Genomic DNA, 23639 nt, shown 5'->3' on the forward strand with positions numbered 1-23639 from the left:
GTTTCATTAATTTTTCTATTGTTTTTCTCTGTTTTATTTATTTCTTATTTATTTTTTTTTGAGATGGAGTGATGGAGTCTCACTTTGTCACACATGCTGGAGTGCAGTGGCACAACCTCACCTCACTGCAACCTCTGCCTCCTGGGTTCAAGCCATTCTCGTGCCTCAGTCTCCCAAGCAACTGGCGTTACAGGCGCCTGCCACCATGCCCGGCTAATTTTTGTATTTTTAGTAGAGACAGGGTTTTGCCATGGTGGTCAGGCTGGTCTTGAACTCCTGACCTCAGGTGATCTGCCTGCCTCGACCTCCCAAAGTTCTGGGATTGCAGGTGTGAGCCAGATTTTTTTTTTTTAAACCCCGGGCCGCACAGCGGGAGGATGAACTGAGAGTGGTGGCCGTGCCTCCAGCCATCTCTGGCTGCATATCTAATTTATTTCTGCTTCAATCTCCATTATTTCCTTTCTTCTGCTAACTTTTGGCTTGGTTTGTTTTTCTTTTTCTAGTTTTAGTTCCTTGAGGCTTAAAGTTATGTCATTTATTTGAGATTTTCCCTCATTTTTAAGGTAGGAATTTATCACTCTAAACTTTCCTCTTCATCTGCTTTTGTCGTATTCTATAAATTTTAGTATTTTGTTTTCATTTTTATTGTCTCAAGATATTTTCTATGTTCCCTTTTGATTTATTCTTTTTTTTTTTCTTTTTTGAGACGGAGTTTCACTCTTGTCACCCAGGCTGGAGTGCAGTGGCATGATCTCGGCTCACTGCAACCTCCCTCTCCTGGGTTCAAGCAATTCTTATGCCTCATCCTCCCAAGTAGCTAGGACTACAGGCACCTGCCACCACACCCAGCTAACTTTTTTTTGTATTTAGTAGAGACGTGGTTTCACCATATTGGTCAGGCTGGTCTAGAACTCCTGACCTCAGGTGATCCATCCACCTCAGCCTCCCAAAGTGCTGGGATTACAGGTGTGAGCTACCTCACCGGGCCCTTTTTGATTTATGCTTTGACCCATTGGTTGTTCGAAGACGTATTGTTTAACTTCCACATATTTGTGAAATGTTCAGTTTTCTTTCTGCTACTGACTTCTAGTTTCATTGCATTGAGGTTGCAAAGGATACTTGATAACGATTTCCACCTTCTTAAATGTGTTACCTTGTATTTTGTGAGATAACGTGTGATCTATGCTGGAGAATGTCTCACGTGTACCTAAGAAGAACGTGTGTCCTGCTATCATTGGAGAGAATGTTCTGTATATGTCTGTTAGGTCCATTTGCTCTTTAGTATTGTTCAAGTGCTTTGTTTCCATATTGATCTTTTGTCTGAATGTTCTATCCATTATTGAAAATGGAATGCTGAAATTCCCTACTCTTATTGTGTTGCTTTCTATTTATCTTTTCAGTTCTGTCAATGTTTGCTTCATATATTTGGGTGGTCTGGTGTTGAGTGTGTATACATTTATAACTGTTATATCTTCTTGGATGAAATGATGCTTTTATCATTATACAGTGTCCTTGATTTTTTATTTAAAGTCTATTTTGTCTGATGCAAGTATGGCTATCTTTGCTGTGTTTTGGTTACCATTTGCACAGAATATGTTTTTCTATCCTTTCATTTTCAGCCTATTATGTTTCTTTAAAGCTAAAGTGGGTCTCTTGTAGACAGCAATACTTGAGTCTTAAAAAATATGCTCAGCTACTGTATGTCTTTTGGTTGAAGAGTTTAATCCATTTACATTTAAAGTAACCATTGATAGGGAAGGACTTACTAGGGCAATTTTGTTCATTATTTTCTGTCTTGTAGTTTTTCATCTCTTTTCCTCTCTTGCTATATTTCTTTGTATTTCATTGATTTTTTTTTATGGTGACATGTTTTGATTTTTTTTCTCATTTTCTTTTGTGTATCTACTATAAGTATTTTCTTTGTGGCTAAAATGAAACTCCTATAAATATATTTATAACAATCTATTATAGACTGATAAATTCAATCACATATAAAAACCCTACACTTTTACTCCTCCCATATTTTATGTTATTGATGTTAAAAATTCCATCTTTTCTATATTGCATATTCATTAATATATTTTTGAAGTTATAGTTTTTTTTATATTTTTGTCTTAAAACTTCTATGCCAGAATGAATAGTGATTTAAACACTACTATTGTAGCATTTTCACCTGATGGACTCCTTTAGCATTTCTTGTAAGGCAGAACTAGTGGTAATGAACTCCCTCTGCTTTTGATTATCTAGAAAAGCCTTTATCTATTCATTTTTGAAGGGTAGGTTTGCCAGATATAAGATTCTTGGTTGGCATTTTTTCTTTTAATCCTTTGAATATATCATCTTACTCCCCTCTGGGCTACAAGATTTCTTCAGAGAAATCCTCTAATAGTTTTATGCAGGTTCCCTTGTATGAAATGAGTTGCCTTTCTCTCACTGCTTTCAAAACTCTCTCGGTCTTTAGCTTTTGATAATTTGATTATGTGTCTTGGTGTGGATTTCTTTGGGTTTATCCTAGTGGAAGTCTATTAGGCTACTTGGATCTGCATGTCCATGCTCTTTCTCAGGTTTGGAAAGTTTTTAGCCATTATTTCTCTAAAGAAACTATCTGCTATTTTTCTCTCTTTTTTTCTAATACTCTCATGATGTGTATATTGTTCAGCTTGACGGTGTTGCATAAGTTCCTTAAGGTTTCTTCACTCTTTTTCATTTTTTTTCCTTTTTGTTCCTCTGATTGGATACTTTCAAATGACCTGATTATCTCTTCTGCTTGATCAAGTCTACTATTGAACCCCTCGATTGAATTTTTTAGTTCAGTTACTATATTCTTCAGCCCCATAAATACTATTTGGTTTAAAAAATGTTTAAATCTCTTTATTGATATTTTAATTTTGTTCATGCATCATTTTCTGGAGCTCATAGAACACCTTTATGATGGTTATTTTGAACTCTTTTTCAGGTAATTTACATACCTCAATTCTTTAGCATCAGTTTCTGGAGATTTGGTTTCCTTTTGAGGGGACCATCTTTCCTTTTTTATTTGTGTTTCCTGACACTGTGTTGGTTTCTGTGCATTTGAGAAGGTTATGTCTTATAGTCTTTACAGACTAGCTTCTTATAGAGCAAGAACTTCACCAATCAATCTGTCTCTAGTCTGGGGACCTTTCAAGCCCTTTCTGTGGATGTGTCTTCTCTAGATGTGTGTGTGTAAATTCTCAATGAAAGGTCACAAAGATCATACACTGTATGATTCTGTTTGCATGAAATATCCAGAATAGGTAAATTTATACTTAGAGAAATCAGGTTGATGGTTGCCAGAGGCTGAGAGAGAGGGAATGGGGAATGAATGCTTAATGGATACAGAGGTTTCTTTGGTGATAAAAATGTTTTGAAGCTAGATAGAGTTGATGATTGTACAACATAGTGAATGTACTAAATGCCACTGAATTATACCCTTTAAAATAGCTAAGTTTTATGTTATGCAAATTTCCTTATTATTTGTTTATTTTTTTTGAGATGGAGTCTCGCTCTGTCACCCAGGCTGGAGTATAGTGGTGCAATCTCGGCTCACTGCAACCTCCACCTCCTGGGTTCAAGTGATTCTCCCACCTCAGCTTCCCAAGTAGCTGGGATTACAGGCACCCACCATCATGCAGGGCTAATTTTTGTATTTTTGTAGAGATGGGGTTTCACCATGTTGGTCAGGCTGGTCTTGAACTCCTGACCTCAGGTGATCTGCCTGCCTTGGCCTCCCAAAGTGCTGGGATTACAGGTGTGAGCCACCATGCCCAGCCTGTGAATTTCATCTGAATAAAATAATGTGTGTGTTTATATGTATATAAAGAGATAAAGCAATGGGCAAAAGACTAACAATTGTTGGAGGGTATGTGAATGTTCATTCAACTCTTCTTTTAGTCTAAAATATTTTAAGTAAAAGTTAGAAAAACGGAGACTAGACTTGGTGTTTAATTTTTTAGCCATTTCCATCATTTTCAGTTTATCTCTTCTGAAGGCAAAAAGTGATGGCTTATAAATTGCATAATGTCATCATAAAAGATGAAATTAAGTCAATTCTAAAAAAAAACAACTAAAAGTGAGTATTTTAAAAAATGTAGGTATCTTTCTGGTTAAGTTTTTCCAGTAGAATGCCAAATCTCTTGGTGTTAATGCACAAAGTTTATAAAATGTGTGTTTCTTTGAATATAATGTTCTCTGACCTATGGTTTTATGGGAAACGTTTATATTTACATCTAAATAAATACAAGATTGTTTTTTCAGACAGAGTCTCACTCTGTCACCCCGGCTGGAGGCAGCGATCATAGCTCACTGCAATCTTGAACTCCTGGGTTCAAGCAATCTTTGTCTCCCAATAAATACAAGATTTTACGTAAAATGATGTGAAGAAAAAGTGTCCCAAGTGATAACAAAAGAGAGTGTGTGTCTTAGATATTGCTGGTGCTAAGACACGTTATCATAATGTCACACTCAGTGTGAAGAATTCTTTTTTTTTTGAGTCAGAGTCTCCCTCTGTCACCCAGCCTGGAGCACAGTGGCGTGATCTTAGCTCACTGCAACTTTTTTGTCCCAAGTTCAAGCGATTCTCCTGTCTCAGCCTCCTGAGTAGCTGGGATTACAGGTGCATGCCACCATGCCCAACTAATTTTTGTATTTTTAGTAGAGACGGGGTTTCACCATGTTGGCTAGGCTGGTCTCGAACTTCTGACTTCAAATGATCCACCCTGCCTCGGCCTCCCAAAGTGCTGGGATTGCAGGGGTGAGCTACCACTCCTGGCCCAGTGTGAAGCATTCTATACTGTTGTGCTCTTGTCCTGAGTTTATTTCCCCAAGGCGTTCTATATTTTGGCAAAAGCAAAGGTTAATGTTCTACAATGAGTTTTCCAAAAGCTGAGAGAATGAAAGAAAATCTTGGAAAAGGAAGCCATGAAGAGAAATATGACCTCATATCAAACCAACCATTTCATTTTTTGGTTAACAGGAAGCAGTATTTTAAATATTTCATATCCTAGCATGATAGTTTGTTACTGATTACTGATACGTAAGCCTTTTACTAGTTTCAGCTATATTCCAGGAAATTATCTGAGAATTTTGGGTTGATGTACAATACAGCCTTTTCACATTTGAAATAATAGAATATAGAGTCCCAGTGGACAATTTTGTGAGCATCTGCCTTTCAGAAATGGATAATTGACATTAAGCAGTAGTTACCTCTATCAAGCTCTATCAAGACAATGAGTGTGGATGGCACACAGCAATGGCAAAAAATGGAGCTGGAATGCAGAGGATTAATATTAATCCTTTATTACTAATAATAATTTATTAATATTTGAGGCACATGTCTAGAGTATTAACATGTTTTCTCTGTCATGTTTTCTCTTCCCTTGTTCTTTATAATGACATGGTGTAGTCAGAAACAATTTTCATGGTTTGTTTTATCTAGTTCTATACCCTTTCATCCATCATCAATTCATCCTCCACCCCTCCATCCCTTCAGTCATTCCTCTATCTATCCATCCATCATCCATCCCTCTAGCCATTTATCTATCCATCCATCCATCCATCCATCCATCCATCCATCCATCCATCCATCCATTTATCCATCTATCCATCTGTCCATCCATTCATCCATCATTGGTGCCAATTTGTGCTAAGTGTTGAGCATCCAAATCCCACTGCTCATTTCTCCATATCTTGATTTCTTTTTCTAAACTCCTGTCTGTTTCAGCCTTTCCTGTTTAGTAAACATTGATGTATCCATGTCCCTTGGGCACCAGTTATACATAAATGAATAATTGCAGGCTCTTGCCATTGAGGAACTCATGGTCTATGGCAGTGCCACTCAAAGTGTGGTCCATGAACTGTTACTGACCCTTGTGAAGAAATTAATCTTGGGACAGGCTATAAATGAATGATATCACCAAGTTTTATTTCAACGGACATTTTTTCCATAGCAAGACTTTATAAAGGAAGGAAACAGTGTATTGAATTACTTTCTGGTGTGAGGTTTTTTAATCTCCATGAAGAATGCCACAGCTGCTTTGCATACCTGTGTAGAATCTGCTTGGCAAGTAGACTTCATAATGAATGCCAAATCCAATTTTTGAGGTCTGGCTGTATGGAGTGCAAGACTGAGAAGCTCCATACAGGTTTTGAAGCAGAAAGTAATGAGATCAATTACTAATGTCTGCCAGGGCTTGGAGGTAGAGTGGTGGCATGGTACAAGGAATTTTCTGATAGCCACAGGAACTTAACATATGTCACTTTTATTACTGCGTTGACCTGGTTCTACCTTATTGCCAACTGTCTGACTCAGCTTTGTTTTGAGAAGCAGTCTTGGTAACTCAGTCGCTCTCTGATCTCTGCCCTTTCCCCTGGCTCTGGTCATGGACACACAATAAACTCATGGGCACTAGAAGCATCTGTCTCTATTGATTTTTATTTTTTATTTACAGACAGGGTCTCACTCTGTCACCCAGGCTGGATTGGAGTGGTACGATCATAGCTCACCGCAGCCTCAAACTCCTGGACTAAAGCAATTCTTTAACCTCAGCCTCCCAAGTATCTGGGAATATGGGACTACAGGTGTGTGCCACCATGCCCAGCTAATCTTTAAAAAATGTTTTTGTAGAGGCAGGGTCTCTCTATAATCCATCTGTCTCTAGACCATTGCTTTGCCTGGGTCTTGGAAGCCCCTCAGGGATGGAGCTCAGTGGAAGAAATGTCCCTACCCAGGGAATCTGCCTCTTGGCTGTGCCATCACCATTGCTGCCCCAGTATTTAATGCAGAAAAAAATCTCCTGGACATCAGATTTCCTTTGGAACATGAGGGTCCCTTTGTAGTAATGGATTCCCTCATCTCCTTTCTCTTCTTAGACCCAAACAAAAGGACTTAGATATCTGCCATATCCAATTATCTGCATCAGTGCTGCCCATTTTCCCCATGGTTAATTGAGAGATGAGTAAATGTTTTTCCACAATCCTCCAGGGACAATCCAAGTATCATGGGCTCTAGGCTCCCATTGAAACTAATTTTTTCCCTAACAGAAAGGGAGACCCAGAGGGGTTCTGATGCCAAAGCTGTCCCTGGAGTCTTGATCCCCAGACAAGGATGTCTATCTTTGCATAGACCGAGGAGGCACTGATTAAACCCAAGATGCTGGAATCTAGGGAGGTTTTTTCAGGAGCTGTCTTGGAATGGAGGGAGTTGACATGCTCATGGGGCATTGAGAGGGATCCATCACTCTTTCTGCACACAGACCTTGGTGACTAGGGGTGAGAGTTTGGAACCCAGCCTTGTGGAGATTTTGGGGGTCTGGGCATAATTTAGAGACTAGTATTAGTGGCAAGATGGGCCCCCAGAACTGCTGGCGTTGTGTTTCACAAACTCACTGGGTTGAGCTTGTACAGGTATTTGGATGGAAAGATGAATTTTTGTCTACCTCTTGGACATTTGCCAACCTGCAGGCTGGATGCATCTTGCCTTGTCTGTTATCGCTGTTGTAAATCCAAGCAGGGGACTTGCTCAATATTTCTATAACAGCTTCCCCAGCCACCTCCATTCCCGCCATCCTCACTTCTCTTCCCAAAAACTTAGATTTGAGTTTCATTCTTTCATTTTTTCCATTTCTGGGGCCCAGTGTTTGATGAAAGACAGATGCTCGATCACCTTCAATTATCCACCGACAGACTCCTCTTCATTACTGAGAATGGGGTACAGAAAGCGTGTCCTTGGGTAGGAGGTGATAGGCTTGGAGGAGCTGCCCAGCTCTCAGAAAGCTCTCCTTGCTTCCAAAATGCAGCTGGAGGAGTGGGTGTGAAAACTATTGCCTGGGCTTCTGCCTGCAAGCCTATTTTATGTCTTACTCCTGGGTGCATTTTCTTAACTACCAGTCCATAGAGTCCAGATACTCTATTATATTCTGTCTGGAACAACCTTCCCTCCTCTAGCTGTCTGGAAAATCCCTACCTGACCTTCAAAACTCAGCTCCAATGCTTCCTTCTCTGTGAAGGCTTCCCAGATCCCATCCTAGGCAGAGTTTCATCTCCTGGGTACCAAAAATCATCATGCATGTATTTTTATTAAATTGCTCATCAGACTATGCTGAAATGAGTTCAACAATGCTCATGTTCCCCGTCAAACTCTAACTCTAAATTCTATAACTGCAGGCCTAAATTGTCTAACTCGCATACTTCTTTGTTTTTTTTCTTTTTTTTTTTTTGAGTCAGAGTCTCGCTCTGTTGTCCAGGCCGGAATACAGTGGTGTGATCTCAGCTCACTGCAACCTCTGCCTCCTGGGTTTAAGCAATTCTCCTGCCTCAGCCTTCTGAGTAGCTGGGATTACAGGTGCCCGCCACCACACCTGGCTAATTTTTGTATTTTTTTGTAGAGACAGGGTTTCACCTTGTTAGTTGGGCTGGTCTTGAACTCCCATCCTCAAATGATCTGCCCGCCTTGGCCTCCCAAAGCATTGGGATTACAGATGTGAGCCACTACGCCCAGCCAAACTCCCATACATCTTTGACTGACTCTGGAAGAATGCTACCAATGAGGGACTCCATTCCATTTTTGGTTAGATTTCACTGTTAGAAAGTTCTTTGCTAGGTTGAACCACACAGCTGCCCTCATTAACATCCACCTTCCAGTAGTATAAAGCAGGCAATTCTACTCTTCCCCTCATGAAGGTCTTCAGATAGCAAGGTCAGTGTATTAGTCTATTCTTGCATTGCTTTAAAGAACTATCTGAGATGATTGGGTAATTTGTAAAGAAAAGATGTTTCACTGGCGATGGTTCTGCAGGCTGTACCGGATGTATAATAGCTTCTGCTTCTGGGGAGGTCTCAGGGAACTTACAATCATGGTGGAAGGTGAGGGAGAAGCAGATGTCTTACATGGCAGGAGTAGAGGCAGAGGGAGGTGCTACACACTTTTTTTTTGGTGGGGTGGGGGGATGGAGTCTTGCTCTGTGCCCAGGCTGGAATGCAGTGGCACGGTCTCGGCTCACTGCAGCCTCCGCCTCCTGGGTTCAAACGATTCTCCTGCCTCAGCCTCCCGAGTAGCTGGGATTACAGTCACCTGCCACCACGCCTGGCTAATTTTTTGTATTTTTAGTAGAGACGTGGTTTCACCATGTTGACCAGGCTGGTTGCAAACTCCTGACCTCGTGATCGGCCCGCCTTGGCCTCCCAAAGTGCTGGGACTACAGTTGTGAGCCATCGTGCCTGGCCGGTGCTACACACTCTTAATGACCAGATCTCGCAAGAACTCACTCACTATCATGACCAAGGGGGATGGTGCTAAACCATTCATGAGAAACCACCGCCATGATCCAATCACCTCCCAGCAGGCCCCACCTCCAACATTAAGGATTACAATTCAACATGAGATGTGAATGGGGACACAGGTCCAAACCATACCAGGCAGCTCTCACCCGTCTCAAGAGGCTTCCCTGACCACATCTTGTAGTGTCCTTAGCTATTACCTATAGGGCATCCTGACCACTTCACCCCTGCACTTCCCCCTTTCACAAAGGTCTTGTGCATTTATCTTCTTGTTGGTCATTGGTCTCCTGATGGAGATGGTGGAGTCCAGCGAACTGGTGATCTTGCCTGGATGATTCACCTCTGAATGTTTTATGCCCATTCTAGGGCATGACACATTTTGTTGAATGCCTGGATGAATGGTAGAGAGGAGCTTGGATGAGATAAGAAAAATCAGGATGGCGTATAACTAAAGACAGCCTTGCAGGCCATCATCTGAGTGAGGAGTAACTCCACAGGGAGCTTCATGACAAAGAGCTCCAGGGAGGCCTTCAGTAGAGTCTACTTGCTCTTAAATCGTCAGTCTTGCTGCTTTTTTTCCTTTTTTTAAATTTAACCCCATGCACTCTTTTATTTATTTATCTTTTTCTTAAAATTCCTTTTTCTTTTTGAAACAGGGTCTTGCTCAGTCTCCTAGGCTGAAGTACAATGGCGTGATCATGCAGCCTCAACCTGCTGGGCTCTAGCAATCCTCTTGCCTCAGTCTCCTAAGTAGTTGGGATGACAGGCTTGTATCACCCCGCCCAGCTAACTTTTGTAATTTTTTGTAGAGACGGAGGCACCCTATGTTGCCTAGGCTGGTCTCAAACTCCTGGGCGGAAGCAATCTTCCCACTGCAGCCTCTCAAAGTGCTAGGATTACAGACGTGAGCCAGTGCAGCTGGCCTCCAGTGCACTCTTAACGCCATGAAGCAGCCACTTTGGGCAGCTTTTTGTGTTGTCTGAGAGACACTCTTCCCCAGCCCCCGGGCACCTCTGTTGAAAACTCTTCCTGGCTGTCTGGCATGCTGGGAATGAGCTCTATTTGTTTTGCCCTGAAGATGTGTTTTATTCATAACTCACTCTGACTCCTTAGAAAACAATTCAATAAAAACTCAGACGAGTTAATGGGTGCAGCACACCAACATGGCACATGTATACATATGTAACAAACCTGCACATTGTGCACATGTACCCTAAAACTCAAAGATTTTTTTATAATAAAAAATAATAATTTTTATAATAAAAATAAAAATAAAGATTTTTTTAATAATAAAAAAACCAACGCAGTTGAGGACAGGCACAGTGGCTCACCCCTGTAATCCCAGCACTTTGGGAGGCCAAGGCGAGCTGATCACTTGAGGTCAGGAGTTCGAGACCAGCCTGGCCAACATGATGAAACCCTGTCTCTACTAAAAATACAAAAATTAGCTGGGTGTGATGGCATGTGCCTGTAATCCAAGCTACTGGGGAGGCTGAGGCAGGAGAATCGCTTGAACCGGGGAGGTGGAGGTTGCAGTGAGCCAAGATCACGCCACTGTACTCCTGCCTGGGTCACAGAGCAAGACTCTGTCTCAACCAAAACAAAACCAAACCAAACAAACAAAAAGAAAACACCTCAATTGGGTTCAACAGGGATGAGGATGCTATCTTCCACTCACCCTGAGCAGGAATGAGGAATAGTATCTTATTTTATAAAACATACGAATAATAAAACAGCCCTGGTCATATAGCCCAGAGTGGATAAATACCGGCTTAAAGCAAAAGTGTTAGCTCAGACCATTTCTCCGAGAGAACCACTCCTGTCCTCTTTGCTTTTTCTTTTCCTTTTTAGCATGCTTCTTAACCATCCACAGTTGGGAAAGAACATTCAGCAGGTCCTGCATTTTCCATTGCTGGAGTTGTGGGCACTGCATGGTCTTTCAGAATAATCTGGCTTTGTCTGGGAGCTTGGAGGTTGCCGAAGAGAGGAAGCATTCCTGATTTAAGTGTGCAGCTCTTCCTGGTCCTTGGCCGTCCTTCTTGTTCACCTCATTCACTCAGGCAAGAGAGACATAAAATCTTCTAGAGCTAGTGTCTCGTAGTAGTCCTTGAAATTGAGTCAGACTACCCACAGGCCGCTGCTCTCCCATCCAATGCAGTGAAGCCACCAGTAATAGCTGAGCTCAGCAGCAACTGCCCCTCCCCAGGCCATTCAACCTCCTTCTGCTGTCATTGTGCCTCTGTGGTTCCCTCTCTTTAGATTTATATCCTAAATGTTTTTCTTCTGTTAAATAGATTTGGGGGTACATATGCAAGGTGTGTTACATGGATATATTGCATGATGCTGATTTGGGTTTCAATCGAAACTGTCACCCAAATTGTGAACATAGTACCCAATAGATAGTTTTTTTTTTTAATAGAGAAAAGATATACATATATTTAGAATTAGCCAGCTGGATTCAGTTTAGATGATCCCAATTTTGTTGGCAACATCCAAAGCATCATAATCAGGAGCCAGTCGAACATATGCCTTCTTCTCTTCATCAGGCTGAATCAGGGCGTTGACCTTGGCCACATCCATGTCATAGAGCTTCTTCACAGGCTGTTTGATCTGGTGCTTGTTGGCTTTAACGTCCACAATGAACACAAGTGTGTCGTTGTCTTCTATCTTCTTCATGGCGGACTCAGTGGTCAGGGGCAACATGATGATTGCAGAGTGGCCAAGCTTGTTTCTCCTGGGGGCGCTCTTCCGAGGATATTTGGGCTGCCTCCGGAGCTGCAGTGTCTTGGGCCGCTGGAAGGTGGGTGACGTGTGGGATCTTCTTCTTTTTTTTTTTTGCGGCTGTGGACACCTTTCAACACTGCCTTCTTGTCCTTTAAAGCCTTTGCTTTGGCTTTGGCTTTAGGAGGGCAGGAGCTTCCTTCTTCGCTTTCAGCGCCATCTTGTGAAAAGGGCCCAATAGGTAGTTTTTTTTTTTTTGAGACGGAGTCTCGCTTTGTCGCCCAGGCTGGAGTGCAGTGGCGGATCTCGGCTCACTGCAAGCTCCGCCTCCCGGGTTCACACCATTCTCCTGCCTCAGCCTCCCGAGTAGCTGGGACTTCAGGCACTCGCCACCACGCCCGGCTAATTTTTTTGTATTTTTAGTAGAGACGGGGTTTCACCGTGTTAGCCAGGATGATCTCCATCTCCTGACCTCATGATCCGCCTGCCTCGGCCTCCCAAAGTGCTGGGACTACAGGCGTGAGCCACCGCACCTGGCCCTCAGATAGGTAGTTTTTTAACCCTTGCCTCCCTCTGAAGTCTCCAGTGTCTGTTGTTCCCCTATTTATATCCCTGTGTACCCAATGATTAGCTTCCACTGATAAGTGAGAACATGAGGTATTTGGTTTTGTTTCTGCCTTAATTCACTTAGGCTAATGGGCTCCAGCTGCGTCCATGTCACTGCAATTAACATGATTTTTTTTTTTTTTTTTTTTGAGACACAGTCTCGCTCTGTCGCCTAGACTGGAGTACAGTGGTGCAATCTCGGCTCACTGCAAGCTCCGCCTCCTGGGTTCACGCCATTCTCCTACCTCAGCCTCGGAAGTAGCTGGGACTACAGGCGCCCGCCACCACGCCCCGCTAATTTTTTGGAGGCAGGGTCTTGCTCTGTTGCTGAGGCTGGAGTGCAGTGGTGAGATCCTAGCTCACTGCAGCCTCGACCTCCCATGCCTTAGCCTCCCCAGTAGCTGAGACTACAGGCAGTCACCACCAAGTCTGACTTTAAATTTTTTGTAGAGATTTTTTTTTTGTTTGTTTGTTTGTTTGAGATGGAGTTTTGCTCTTGTTGCCCAGGCTAGAGTGCAATGGTGCGATCTCGGCTCACTGCAACCTCCACCTCCCAGGTTCAAGTGATTCTCCTGCCTCAGCCTCCTGAGTAGCTGGGATTACAGGCATATGCCACCATGCCAAGCTAATTTTGTATTTTTAGTAGAGATGGGGTTTCTCTATGTTGGTCAGGCTGGTCTCGAACTCCCGACCTCAGATGATCCACCCGCCTCCACCTCCCAAAGTGTTGGGATTACAGGCGTGAGCCACCGTCCACGGCCGCCGAGATGGAGTCTTGTCATGTCACCCAGGCTGGTCTTGAACTCCTGGGCTGAAGTGATCCTCCCGCCTTGGCTTCTCAAGGTGCTAGGATTAGAGGCATGAGCCACTGTGCCTAGCCAACTGTATTCTTTTTTATGGCTGCATAGCAATCCATGGTGTCTATATACCACATTTAAAAAAATCCAGTCCACCACTGATGGGCACCTAGGTTGATTCAATGTCTTTGTTATTGTGAATAGTGCTGTGATAAACGTACTCATTTGGTAGAATGATTTATTTTCCTTGGGCATTCCCTCAATTTGATTCCAGTGCTGGCTCATCACAGATTTCTCTTTGCTTCAGATTCCCATTCAGGCATTTAGACCCAAGCAAGCCCTTCTCTCTGTTTTCTTACTTAGCTTGTGGCTTCAGTTTCATCATCCCCTATTTCACCTCCCACCCTTATTGGTATCTGACTTCAGCTTTGATTAAGGACCCCTGGGATGAGGGGTATTGAAGCATTCCACCATCTATGTGGCTGTCTTTAACTTGAACCTCAATTTTTTTTTTGAGATGGAGTCTCGCTCTGTCACCCAGGCTGGAGTGCAATGGTGCAATCTCTGCTCACTGCAACCTCCGCCACCCAGGTTCAAGCGATTCTCTTGTCTCAGCCTCCTAAGTAGCTGGGATTACAGGCACGTGCCACCATGCCCAGCTGATTTTTGTACTTTTAGTAGAGACGAGGTTTCACCATATTGGTCAGGCTGGTCTCGAACTCCTGACCTCATGATTCACCACGTCTGGCCGAACCTCAAATTTTTGACTATAGGGAGCAGTGGGTAGCTCTTCGTTGGGGTGTGGCCAAGCATCTCATTCAGAGATGCCAGCTGCTTCTTTCCCGTCCCATGCCTTGGATAGACACTAATTGATCAAGTTTTCTCCCTCCAGCCTACTGATTCTAGCTGTAGCCTCATCACTCTTCTCAAGACACCATCCCAGGAAGCCACTAACAATCAGTGACAATTGGCATGTGACATGAAAATTATTTGCCACCCCATGCAGGCTTCTTGCCATAGTTCAGCTGTTCTTCCTGCAGCTAAAGTGCATTGTGTAAAACATGGGGGATGTGAATCAGTCGGTGGCCTCAGACTTCATTCTGGTGGGCCTCTTCAGTCACTCAGGATCACGCCAGCTCCTCTTCTCCCTGGTGGCTGCCATGTTTGTCATAGGCCTTCTGGGCAATACCATTCTTCTCTTCTTGATCCGCGTGGACTCCCGGCTCCACACGCCCATGTACTTCCTGCTCAGCCAGCTCTCCCTGTTTGACATTGGCTGTCCAATGGTCACCATCCCCAAGATGGCATCAGACTTTCTGCGGGGAGAAGGTGCCATCTCCTATGGAGGTTGTGCAGCTCAAATATTCTTCCTCACACTGATGGGTGTGGCTGAGGGCGTCCTGTTGGTCCTCATGTCTTATGACCGTTATGTCGCTGTGTGCCAGCCCCTGCAGGATCCTGTACTTATGAGACGCCAGGTGTGTCTGCTGATGGCAGGCTCCTCCTGGGTGGTAGGTGTGCTCAACGCCTCCATCCAGACCTCCATCACCCTACATTTTCCCTACTGTGCCTCCGTATTGTGGATCACTTCTTCTGTGAGGTGCCAGCGCTACTGAAGCTCTCCTGTGCAGATACCTCTGCCTATGAGTTGGCGCTGTCCACCTCTGGGGTGCTGATCCCAATGCTCCCTCTTTCCCTCATCACCACCTCCTACGGCCACGTGTTGCAGGCTGTTCTAAGCATGCGCTCAGAGGCGGCCAGACACAAGGCTGTCACCACCTGCTCCTTGCACATCACGGTAGTGGGGCTCTTTTATGGTGCGGCCGTGTTCATGTACATGGTGCCTGGAGCCTACCACAGTCCACAGCAGGATAACGTGATTTCCCTCTTCTATAGCCTTGTCACCCCTACACTCAACCCCCTTATCTACAGTCTGAGGAACCGGGAGGTGTGGATGGCTTTGGTCAAAGTGCTTAGCAGAGCTGGACTCAGGCAAATGTGCTGACTACATAGAAACTGCTGGTGAGATTCCGGCGGTCCTCGATCCCACCCACCTTCCCAAAGTATGCATTTGGCATTCAATTGCCAATTTGTGCAACTGTCCAAATATCCAGCCATTGCACAAGGTGCAACTTTTTGAGAAAATGTCTGCCTTTTAAATTGAGGTAGAATACACGTAACATAAAATGAGCCACTTTGAAGTGTACAGTTCAGCTGCTAAGTGCTTATGTCCAAGGCTAAGTGTCTGCCCAGTTCCTCCCTGCTCATGCCCAGTTCCTCCCTGCTCATGACTAGCTGGGTTCATGTTTTCCCTCATGGACTTGTGGAAAGCAGTGGTAATCATCCCAATCACATTCAGCATATTGTTTCTCTCTCTGTTTTTTTTTTTTTTTTTGTAACAGGGTCTCACTCTGTCACCCAGGCTGGAGTGCTATGGCATGGTCATAGCTCACTGCAGACTAGAACTCCTAGGCTCAAGGGATCCTCCTGCCTCAGCCTCTTGAGTATCTGGGACTACAGGCATGTGCCACCATGCCCAGCTAATTTTGTTCATTTTTTGTAGAGATGGGGTCTCACTATGTTGCCCAGGCTGGTCTTGAATTCCTGGACTCAAGCAATCCTCCCATCTCGGCCTCCCAAAGTGCTGGGATTACAGATGTGAGCCATCATGCCCAGACAGTATATTATTTCTGTAACAATATACCCCCCCCCATTTTTTTTGAGATGGAGTCTCATTCTGTCGTCTAGGCTGGAGTGCAGTGGTACAATCTCAGCTCACTGCAACCTCCACCTCCCGGATTCAAGCAGTCTTCCCACCTCAACTTCTCAAGTAGCTGGGATTACAAGCGTGCGCCACCATGCCTAATTAATTTTCATATTTTTAGTAAGGATGGGGTTTCACCATGTTGGCCAGGCTGGCCTCAAACTCCTGACTTCAAGTAATCTGCCCTCCTTGGCCTCCCAAAGTGCTGGGGTTATAGGTGTGAGTCACTGTGCCTGGCCAGAAATATTAATATATTATAAAGCTAATATTTAAACATTATAAAGCTAACAAAACTCTGAAGAAGTGTCAGCCCCAAAGCTGGTCCTGAGAAGAAAACAGAAAATAAATCAGGTGCAACTTAGGTATTTTATTAAAATATGTATATTTATAGTATCTGTCGGGTGATAAGTAAAATATACAAATTAATTAAAAATATACAAGGAGCTCCAACAATTCGGTAGGATAAAATCTTTTTTTTTTTTTTTTTTTTTTTTTTCTGAGACAGAGTCTCACTCTGTTGCCCAGGCTGGAGTGCAGTGGCTCGATCTTGGTTCACCGAAACCTCCACCTCCGAGGTTCAAGCGATTCTCCTAACTCAGCCTCCTGAGTGCCACCACCCCTGGCTAATTTGTGTATTTTTAGTAGAGATGGGGTTACACCATGTTGCCCAGGCTGGTCTCAAACTCCTGACCTCATGTGATCCACCCTCCTGGGCCTCCCAGAGTGCTGGGATTACAGGTGTGAGCCATCATGAATCCTCACCCTGAATCCCCATAAATTCACTCCACCTCCTCACCTTTCATTCAAGGTCACAGGCTTGTTATCCACTTCCTGTGAGACCCGCTCCCAATCTGTCCTAACTTCCAGCTGTTCTTGTTCTCACCCCATCTACCTGTGGTGGTATGGTGGCTCATGACTATAGTCCCAGCACTTTGGGAGGCCGAGACGGGCATATCACTTGAGGTCAAGAGTTCGAGACCAGCCTGGCCAATATGGGGAAACCCCATCTCTGCTAAAAATACAAAAGTTACCTGGGTGTGGTAGCGGGCACCTGTAATCCCAGCTACTCAGGAGGCTGAGGCAGGAGAATTGCTTGAGCCCAGGAGGCGGAGGTTGTAGTGAGCCAAGATGGTACCACTGCACTCCAGCCTGGGCGACAGAGTGAGACCCTGTCTCAAAATAAAAAAAGTTATAAACATGGAATCACCACACAACCCAACCATTCCGCTCCTTGGTGTATACCCAAAAGAAGTGTGCTTAAACAAATTCTTGCTTGTGCATGCTCACAGCGGCCTACCTCTACGGCCAAAGGTGGAAAAAACCCAAACATCCACTAATGGATGAATGCATAAACAGAATCAATATAATGGAATGTTACTTGGTCATAAAAAGGAATGAAAGACTGGCTGTGGTGGCTAGCGCCTGTAATCCCAGCACTTTGGGAGGCCAAAGTAAGAGGATTACTTGAGGCCAGGAGCTTGAAACCAGCCTGCTCAACATAGTGAAACTCCATCTCTACAAAAAGTAAAAAAAAAAAAAAGTCCAGGCTGTGGTGGCACGCACCTGTAGTCTTAGCTGCTTGGGAGGCTAAGGCAGGAGAATCCCCTGAGCCTGGGAAGCAGAGGTTGCAATGAGCCAAAATCACACCACTGCATTCCAGCCTGGGTGATAGAGTGAGACCCTGTCTCCCCACCCCCCCAAAAAAAAGAAAAGAAAAAGAAAAGAAAAGCAAAAAAGATATCTGCTACCATGTATATGAACCTTGAAAATATTATACTAAATGAAAGAAGCCTGACACAGTAGATAGCATGTGGTATAAATTCATTTATATAAAGTATCTAGAATAGTTAAATCCATAGAAAGAGAAAGCAGGTTGATGATGGCTGGTTGTAGTGGCTCATGCCTGTAATCCCAGCACTTTGGGAGGCTGAGGTGGGCGGATCACCTGAGGTCAGGGGTTCGAGACCAGCCTGGCCAACATGGTGAAACCTTGTCTCTCCTAAAAATAAAAAAATACAAAAATTAGCCGGGCGTGGTGGTGCATGCCTGTACTCCCAGTTACTCAGGAATCTCAAGAGACTCAACTGAACTGGGAGGCGGAGGTTGCAGTGAGCCGAGATTGTACCATTGCACTCCAGCCTGGGTGACAGAGCCAGACTCTGTCTTAAAAAAAAAAGAAAGAAAGAAAGCAGATTGATGGCTGCATGATCTTAGAGGTGGGTGCAGAGGGGAATTGGGGTTGATTACTTAATGGGTAAGAGTCTGATTTTGGGTGGCAAAAATGACTTGGAACTAGAGAGAGGTGACAGCTGGGGCATCACTTCATGAATGTACCAGATGCTGCTGATTTGTTCACTTTAAAATAATTAGTTTTTTATTATGTCAATTCTACCTCGATACAAAAAATTATTCTCAAATTTGTTATTAGAAAAAGAAAACTTAGAGCAAAAGCAATAACACAAAGCAGTAAATTGATAGAGAAACATTTGTTTTTAGAACCTGAAAACCTAGTGTGTGATGAAGATAGAATTTCAAAACAGCTGGACAATGATGATTTAATAAGAGGACTGTGGAGAATAGATTACACATGTGTAAAAGAATTTCGCTCGACTAACTTTTGAATTTAGGAAAACTCCTAAATATATTAGAAATATTAATATATCATCAAGCTAATATTTAAACATTATAAAGCTAACAAAACTCTGAGGAAGCAAGAAGAAAACAGAAACTAAAGCATGGGCAACTTAGATATTTGATCAAAATATGCACATTTACAGTGTCTATCAGGTGATAAGTAAAATATAGAAATTAATTCAAAATACAGAAGGAGCTCAAACAACTCAATAGAACACAATGTTTTTTTTTTTTTTTTTTTCTTTTTTTTTTTTCCTGAGACAGAGTCTGTTGCCCAGTCTGGAGTGCAGTGGAACAATCTCGGCTCACCCCAACCTCCACGTCCCAGATTCAAGCAATTCTCCGGTCTCAGCCTCCCGAGTAGCTGGCACTACAGGCACCTGCCACTATGCCCGGCTAATTTGTGTATTTTTAGTACAGACAGGATTTCACCATATTGGCCAGGCTGGTCTCAAACGCCTGACCTCAGGTAATCCTCCCACCTCATCCCCCCAAAGTGCTGGCATTACAGGCGTGAGACACCATGCTTCACCCAGTAGGACAAAATCTATTAATTTTATTTTTTAAATGGGCAAAAGACATGAATAGATTTTTTTTTTTTTTTAAGGCAGAGACTCACTCTGTCGCCCAGGCTGGAGGGCAATGGCACGATCTCAGCTCACTGCAACCTCCGCCTCCCAGGTTCAAAGGATTCTCCTGCCTCAGCCTCCCAAGTAGATGGGATTACAGGCATCTGCCACCACGCCCAGCTAATTTTTGTACTTTTAGTAGACACAGGGTTTTAGCATGTTGGTCAGGCTGGTCTCAAACTCCTGACCTCAGGTGATCTGCCCACCTCGGCCTCCCAAAGTGCTAGGATTACAGGCGTGAGCCACCGCACCCAGCCTCTGAATAGACATTTTTCAAAAGAAGACATAAAAATGTCAAACAGGCTTATGTAAAGGTGCTCAACATCATTGATCATCAGAGAAATGCAAGTCAAAACTATGATGAGATATCATCTTACCCCAGTTAGCTTACATCCAAAAGACAGGCAATAATACATGCTGGTAAGGATGCAGAGAAAAGGGAACGCTTGTACAGTGTTGGCTAGTTCAACCACTGCGGAGAGGAGTAACAGCCACATAGTGAGACCCTGTCTTTAAAAACAAATTACAAAAACAGGCCTGGCGCAGTGGCTCATACCTGTAATTCCAGCACGTTGGGAGGCCCAGGCAGGCAGATCGCCTGAGCTCAGGAGTTCAAAACCAGACTGGGCAACTTGGCGAAACCGTGTCTCTACTAAAAATACAACAATTAGCTGGGTGTGGTGGAGCATGCCTATAATGCCAGTTACTTGGGTGGCTGAGGCATGAGAATCGCTTGAGGGTGGGACGCGGAGGTTGCAGAGAGTCAAGATTGTACCACGGCACTCCAGCCTGGGCACCAAAGTGAGACTGTGTCAAAAAAAAAATGGTGACTAGAAGAATAATTGAATAACTGCCACAGACATTTATACAGTTCTCATCTCATCCTGGACAAACAGAAGACCGTATTGGCCTCATCTCCTTGATTTTAAAAACAGGCATTCTAAAATCAAAGAGACTAGATATATCACTTGCAGGCGAAATCGTGCAAGAAAACTTGTAAGAGTTTCATGTCTTCTTCATCTCTGTGATCAGAATTGAAGAAGGCATGAGTTTTAGAAGCTGCAGCACCAAGATCGTGGTGATTCCATTATCATTACCCTTGTAACTTGTGAGCATCCGGACTGGGTGAGGGAGGTAGAGGTCTGAGGGCAGAGTTGGGCAGGGGCTCCAGGCCATGGAGATCCAAGTTGAATTCTTCAGGCAGAGCCTGTCTCCAGGGCCTAGGCTTGGGCATTTGGGACGAGCCCTGGGGCACAGCGGCTCTGTAGCAAGGTTTGAGGTAGAGGACACGCCGGGAAGAAGGGCCGATTCCATGCACAAGGTTTGACGGGGGTCCCATCAGGGGCAGGAAGCCTTGGGGAGCCTCACTCTCTTTTACTGAAGGCGCCACGCACACATTCTCTGCTCTCTGGGCTCTCACAGATCCATTTTCAATGTCAATCTCCCAGACAGTCTCTGTGCTCGTGAACAGGAGCCAGCGGGCATGGGCAGGGTACAAGAGATCCTTCAAGGACATCAGGACTTGCTCAGGGACCACCAGGAGGAGCACATTGAGGAGGCTGAGTCGCAGGGCTCCCTGTGGGTCCAGCAGCAAGACCTCCTCTCCCAGCCGCAGGTGCAGGAGCATTCCTGGTTCCAGGACCACGATGATCAGCTTCCTGTGGGGAAGCTGTGGGCCCTGGGGGAGAAAAGCCATGGGTCAGTCATGGTCCTCTGAGGGGGGCTCAAACAGGGACAGACCAAGGCAGGAGAGCTGTCGGTAACTTCCCCAGGCATAAATTAAACCCTGCAGGGACACCCAGAATTTGCACTTGTATTGACGCCCCTTGGGACGGTCATTTCCTGGAAGTCCCCTGGGGCCTGGAGCTCAGGCAGACCTGTCTCACCCGCGCCCACCTAGGTGGAGCGACCTTACCTGGGGCAGCTCCAGGGGCTGCTGTGCAGGGTGGTGGGGACCTGGCTGTACTGGAGCTGGTTCTACACCTGTGGAGAGAGCAGAGTGTGCAGGTGAAAGCCCTTGTCATGCAGGATGCCCTTGAGGGTTAAAGGTGCCACCGTGAGAAAGACCAAATGCAGAAGAAGCCAGGTACAGGACACCCGCCCACGGAGCTGCAGGAGGAAGCTCCCGACACTCTGGACAGCACAGCTGCTCATCTCATGATGTGATGGGACACAGGCTTCCTAGCAGGAGACTCAGGATGAAAAAGAGAAGATGCCTCACCTGGCTGAGGACCCAGCTCCTCCACTTTCTGGCGTTTTGGGGCATTTGATTGCGTGCTGCTGGAGCTGTAGGACAGAGAGACACAGTCAGATTTCGGGCAGTTACCCAACGTCCAATTCCCCGAATCCCCACGAATTCACTCCACTTCCCTGCCTTTCATTCAAGGTCACGGACTCGTCATCCACTTCCTGTGAGACCTGCTCCCAATCTGTCCTAACTCCCAGCTGTTCTTGTTCTCACCCCGTCTACCTGAGCTTCCCTGGGTGAAGAAAAGGCAGGGAAGGAGGGTCGGTGCCCGCAGGGAGCAGTTTACCCTTTCAGGAGCTCACGCAGGTGAGAGTTAGAAACCTCTCGTTGGGTGTGAGGACCTGGAGAAAGACGTTGAGATGCCGGAAATGTGGCACCTCTGTCTGTAGAGGTAACATAGGAATGGGGTCTTAGGATTCCAAGAAAAGCAAGAAGAGAGGAAGGAATTTGTCGGACATGATGGCACACGCCGATAATCCCAGCACTTTGGGAGGCCAAGGTAGGAGGATTGCTTGAGTCCAGGAGTTTGAGAGCAGCCTGGGCAACATGGTGAAACCTAGTCTCGACTGAAAATACAAAACATTAGTGGGGCGTGGTGGTGCACGCCTGTGGTCTCACCTACTCAGGAGGCTCAGGCGGGAGGATCGCCTGAGACTCAGAGGTGGAGCCTGCAGTCAGCTAAAATCGCGCCACTGCGCTCCAGTGTGGACCATCGGAGTGAGACGCTGTCCCAATAAAATAAATAAGTAAATAATACAAATATAAAAATTAAAAATTCAAAAAGGAGGAAACTGCTCTTTTCTTTTCCTTAGTAGATCATGAACTCCTGACATCATGTCCTACAATCTCCCTTCTTGCAGACCACAGAGCCCATTCCCTGTGGAGCTGGTTGGGTGGATTGAAAGTGGGGCTGCCCTGAGATATGTGTGTGGTTGGGTTGTAGAAGCCTTCCCAGCACCTTGTGATGACTTAGGGGCAACTCACTTCCCTCTTGCCCCAAATTCAAAACATCCAATCTCATGGCAGGTTCATGCATCTCCTTTCCCTTCCCCTCTCTCTCCAACACACACCCACACACACCACAGGCAGGTCACCCTGCAGGTGTCCCCAGCACATAGCAAAGCTCACCCGCTCTCTTCCGCGTGTTCGCTCTTGGATTCCGTGCAGGAATCACTGGGGCTTCTTGGGCGCCGGGAACCTTTCATGGTGAAAACTTCCAGGGTTCTCCAAGTCAGCCAATGCCAGTGTTTGTCTGTGTCCTGCAAAGCTTTCTTTTTGGTTTCTGGATCCTTTACTTAATTTGAGAGAGCGGTGTCAGCCCCAAAGCTGCTCCCGAAGACTTGCGCTGTGGAGCGACGGGGCCGTGGCCAGCGGCAGGTGCATCAGGCTCTGACAACTGAGCTCTTGGGGGAATCCTTTATACTGTCAACAGGGTGTGGAGCCAGGGGATTTGTCAGCAGGAACTGATGTGATTGGCTGTTCCCGGTATGACAATGGGAGGGGCCCTCAAGGAGGATTTAGCCATAGCTCAATCGATAGATGACCAATCAACAGAAGCTGCCTAATCCCATCAACAGGCGACCTGTTTCCTGCCCCCTCCCAACCTCTAGGTCTTGCCTAATAATGATAGACACTTGCTGTAATACCCAATTCATCTATCGCTGAAAGAGTTTTTAATGTGTGCCTTTTATATTTTCATGCAATAAAAACATGTTAACGTTCACAGTGGCTGTCCTGGGGCATGTTATGTATATGAAATGAAGTGTCAAGGGAACAGAAGCGGAAGGAAATTCCCAAGCATCTCCGAGCGACTCTCCTTGAATTCCTGCCATTTTTTCTAAATCAGCTGCCTTCTTTCTTCCTATCCAAGTAAGAAGGTGCTGTAGGAGTTCAATCTAAGAGCATTTGACAAATACTGCTGCGAATCTCACGATGACCCGAAGGAA

General features: G+C 44.9%; 1 protein-coding gene and 1 pseudogene across 1 annotated transcript; one reads left to right on the forward strand and one right to left on the reverse strand.

Annotated features, from left to right (window-relative positions):
- Positions 1-11757: 11757 nt before the first annotated feature.
- LOC116478397 (large ribosomal subunit protein uL23-like) lies at positions 11758-13800 on the reverse strand (annotated as a pseudogene).
- A 679-nt stretch (positions 13801-14479) lies between these two features.
- LOC116478393 (olfactory receptor 2Z1) lies at positions 14480-15423 on the forward strand. The gene is given in 2 exon segments (XM_032169548.1): positions 14480-14987; positions 14990-15423. Coding segments are annotated over 2 exon segments (942 nt in total).
- Positions 15424-23639: the final 8216 nt, after the last annotated feature.

Source organism: Hylobates moloch, unplaced genomic scaffold (genome assembly GCF_009828535.3).
Source record: "Hylobates moloch isolate HMO894 unplaced genomic scaffold, HMol_V3 SCAFFOLD_12, whole genome shotgun sequence".
Classification (NCBI taxonomy): Eukaryota; Metazoa; Chordata; class Mammalia; order Primates; family Hylobatidae; genus Hylobates; species Hylobates moloch.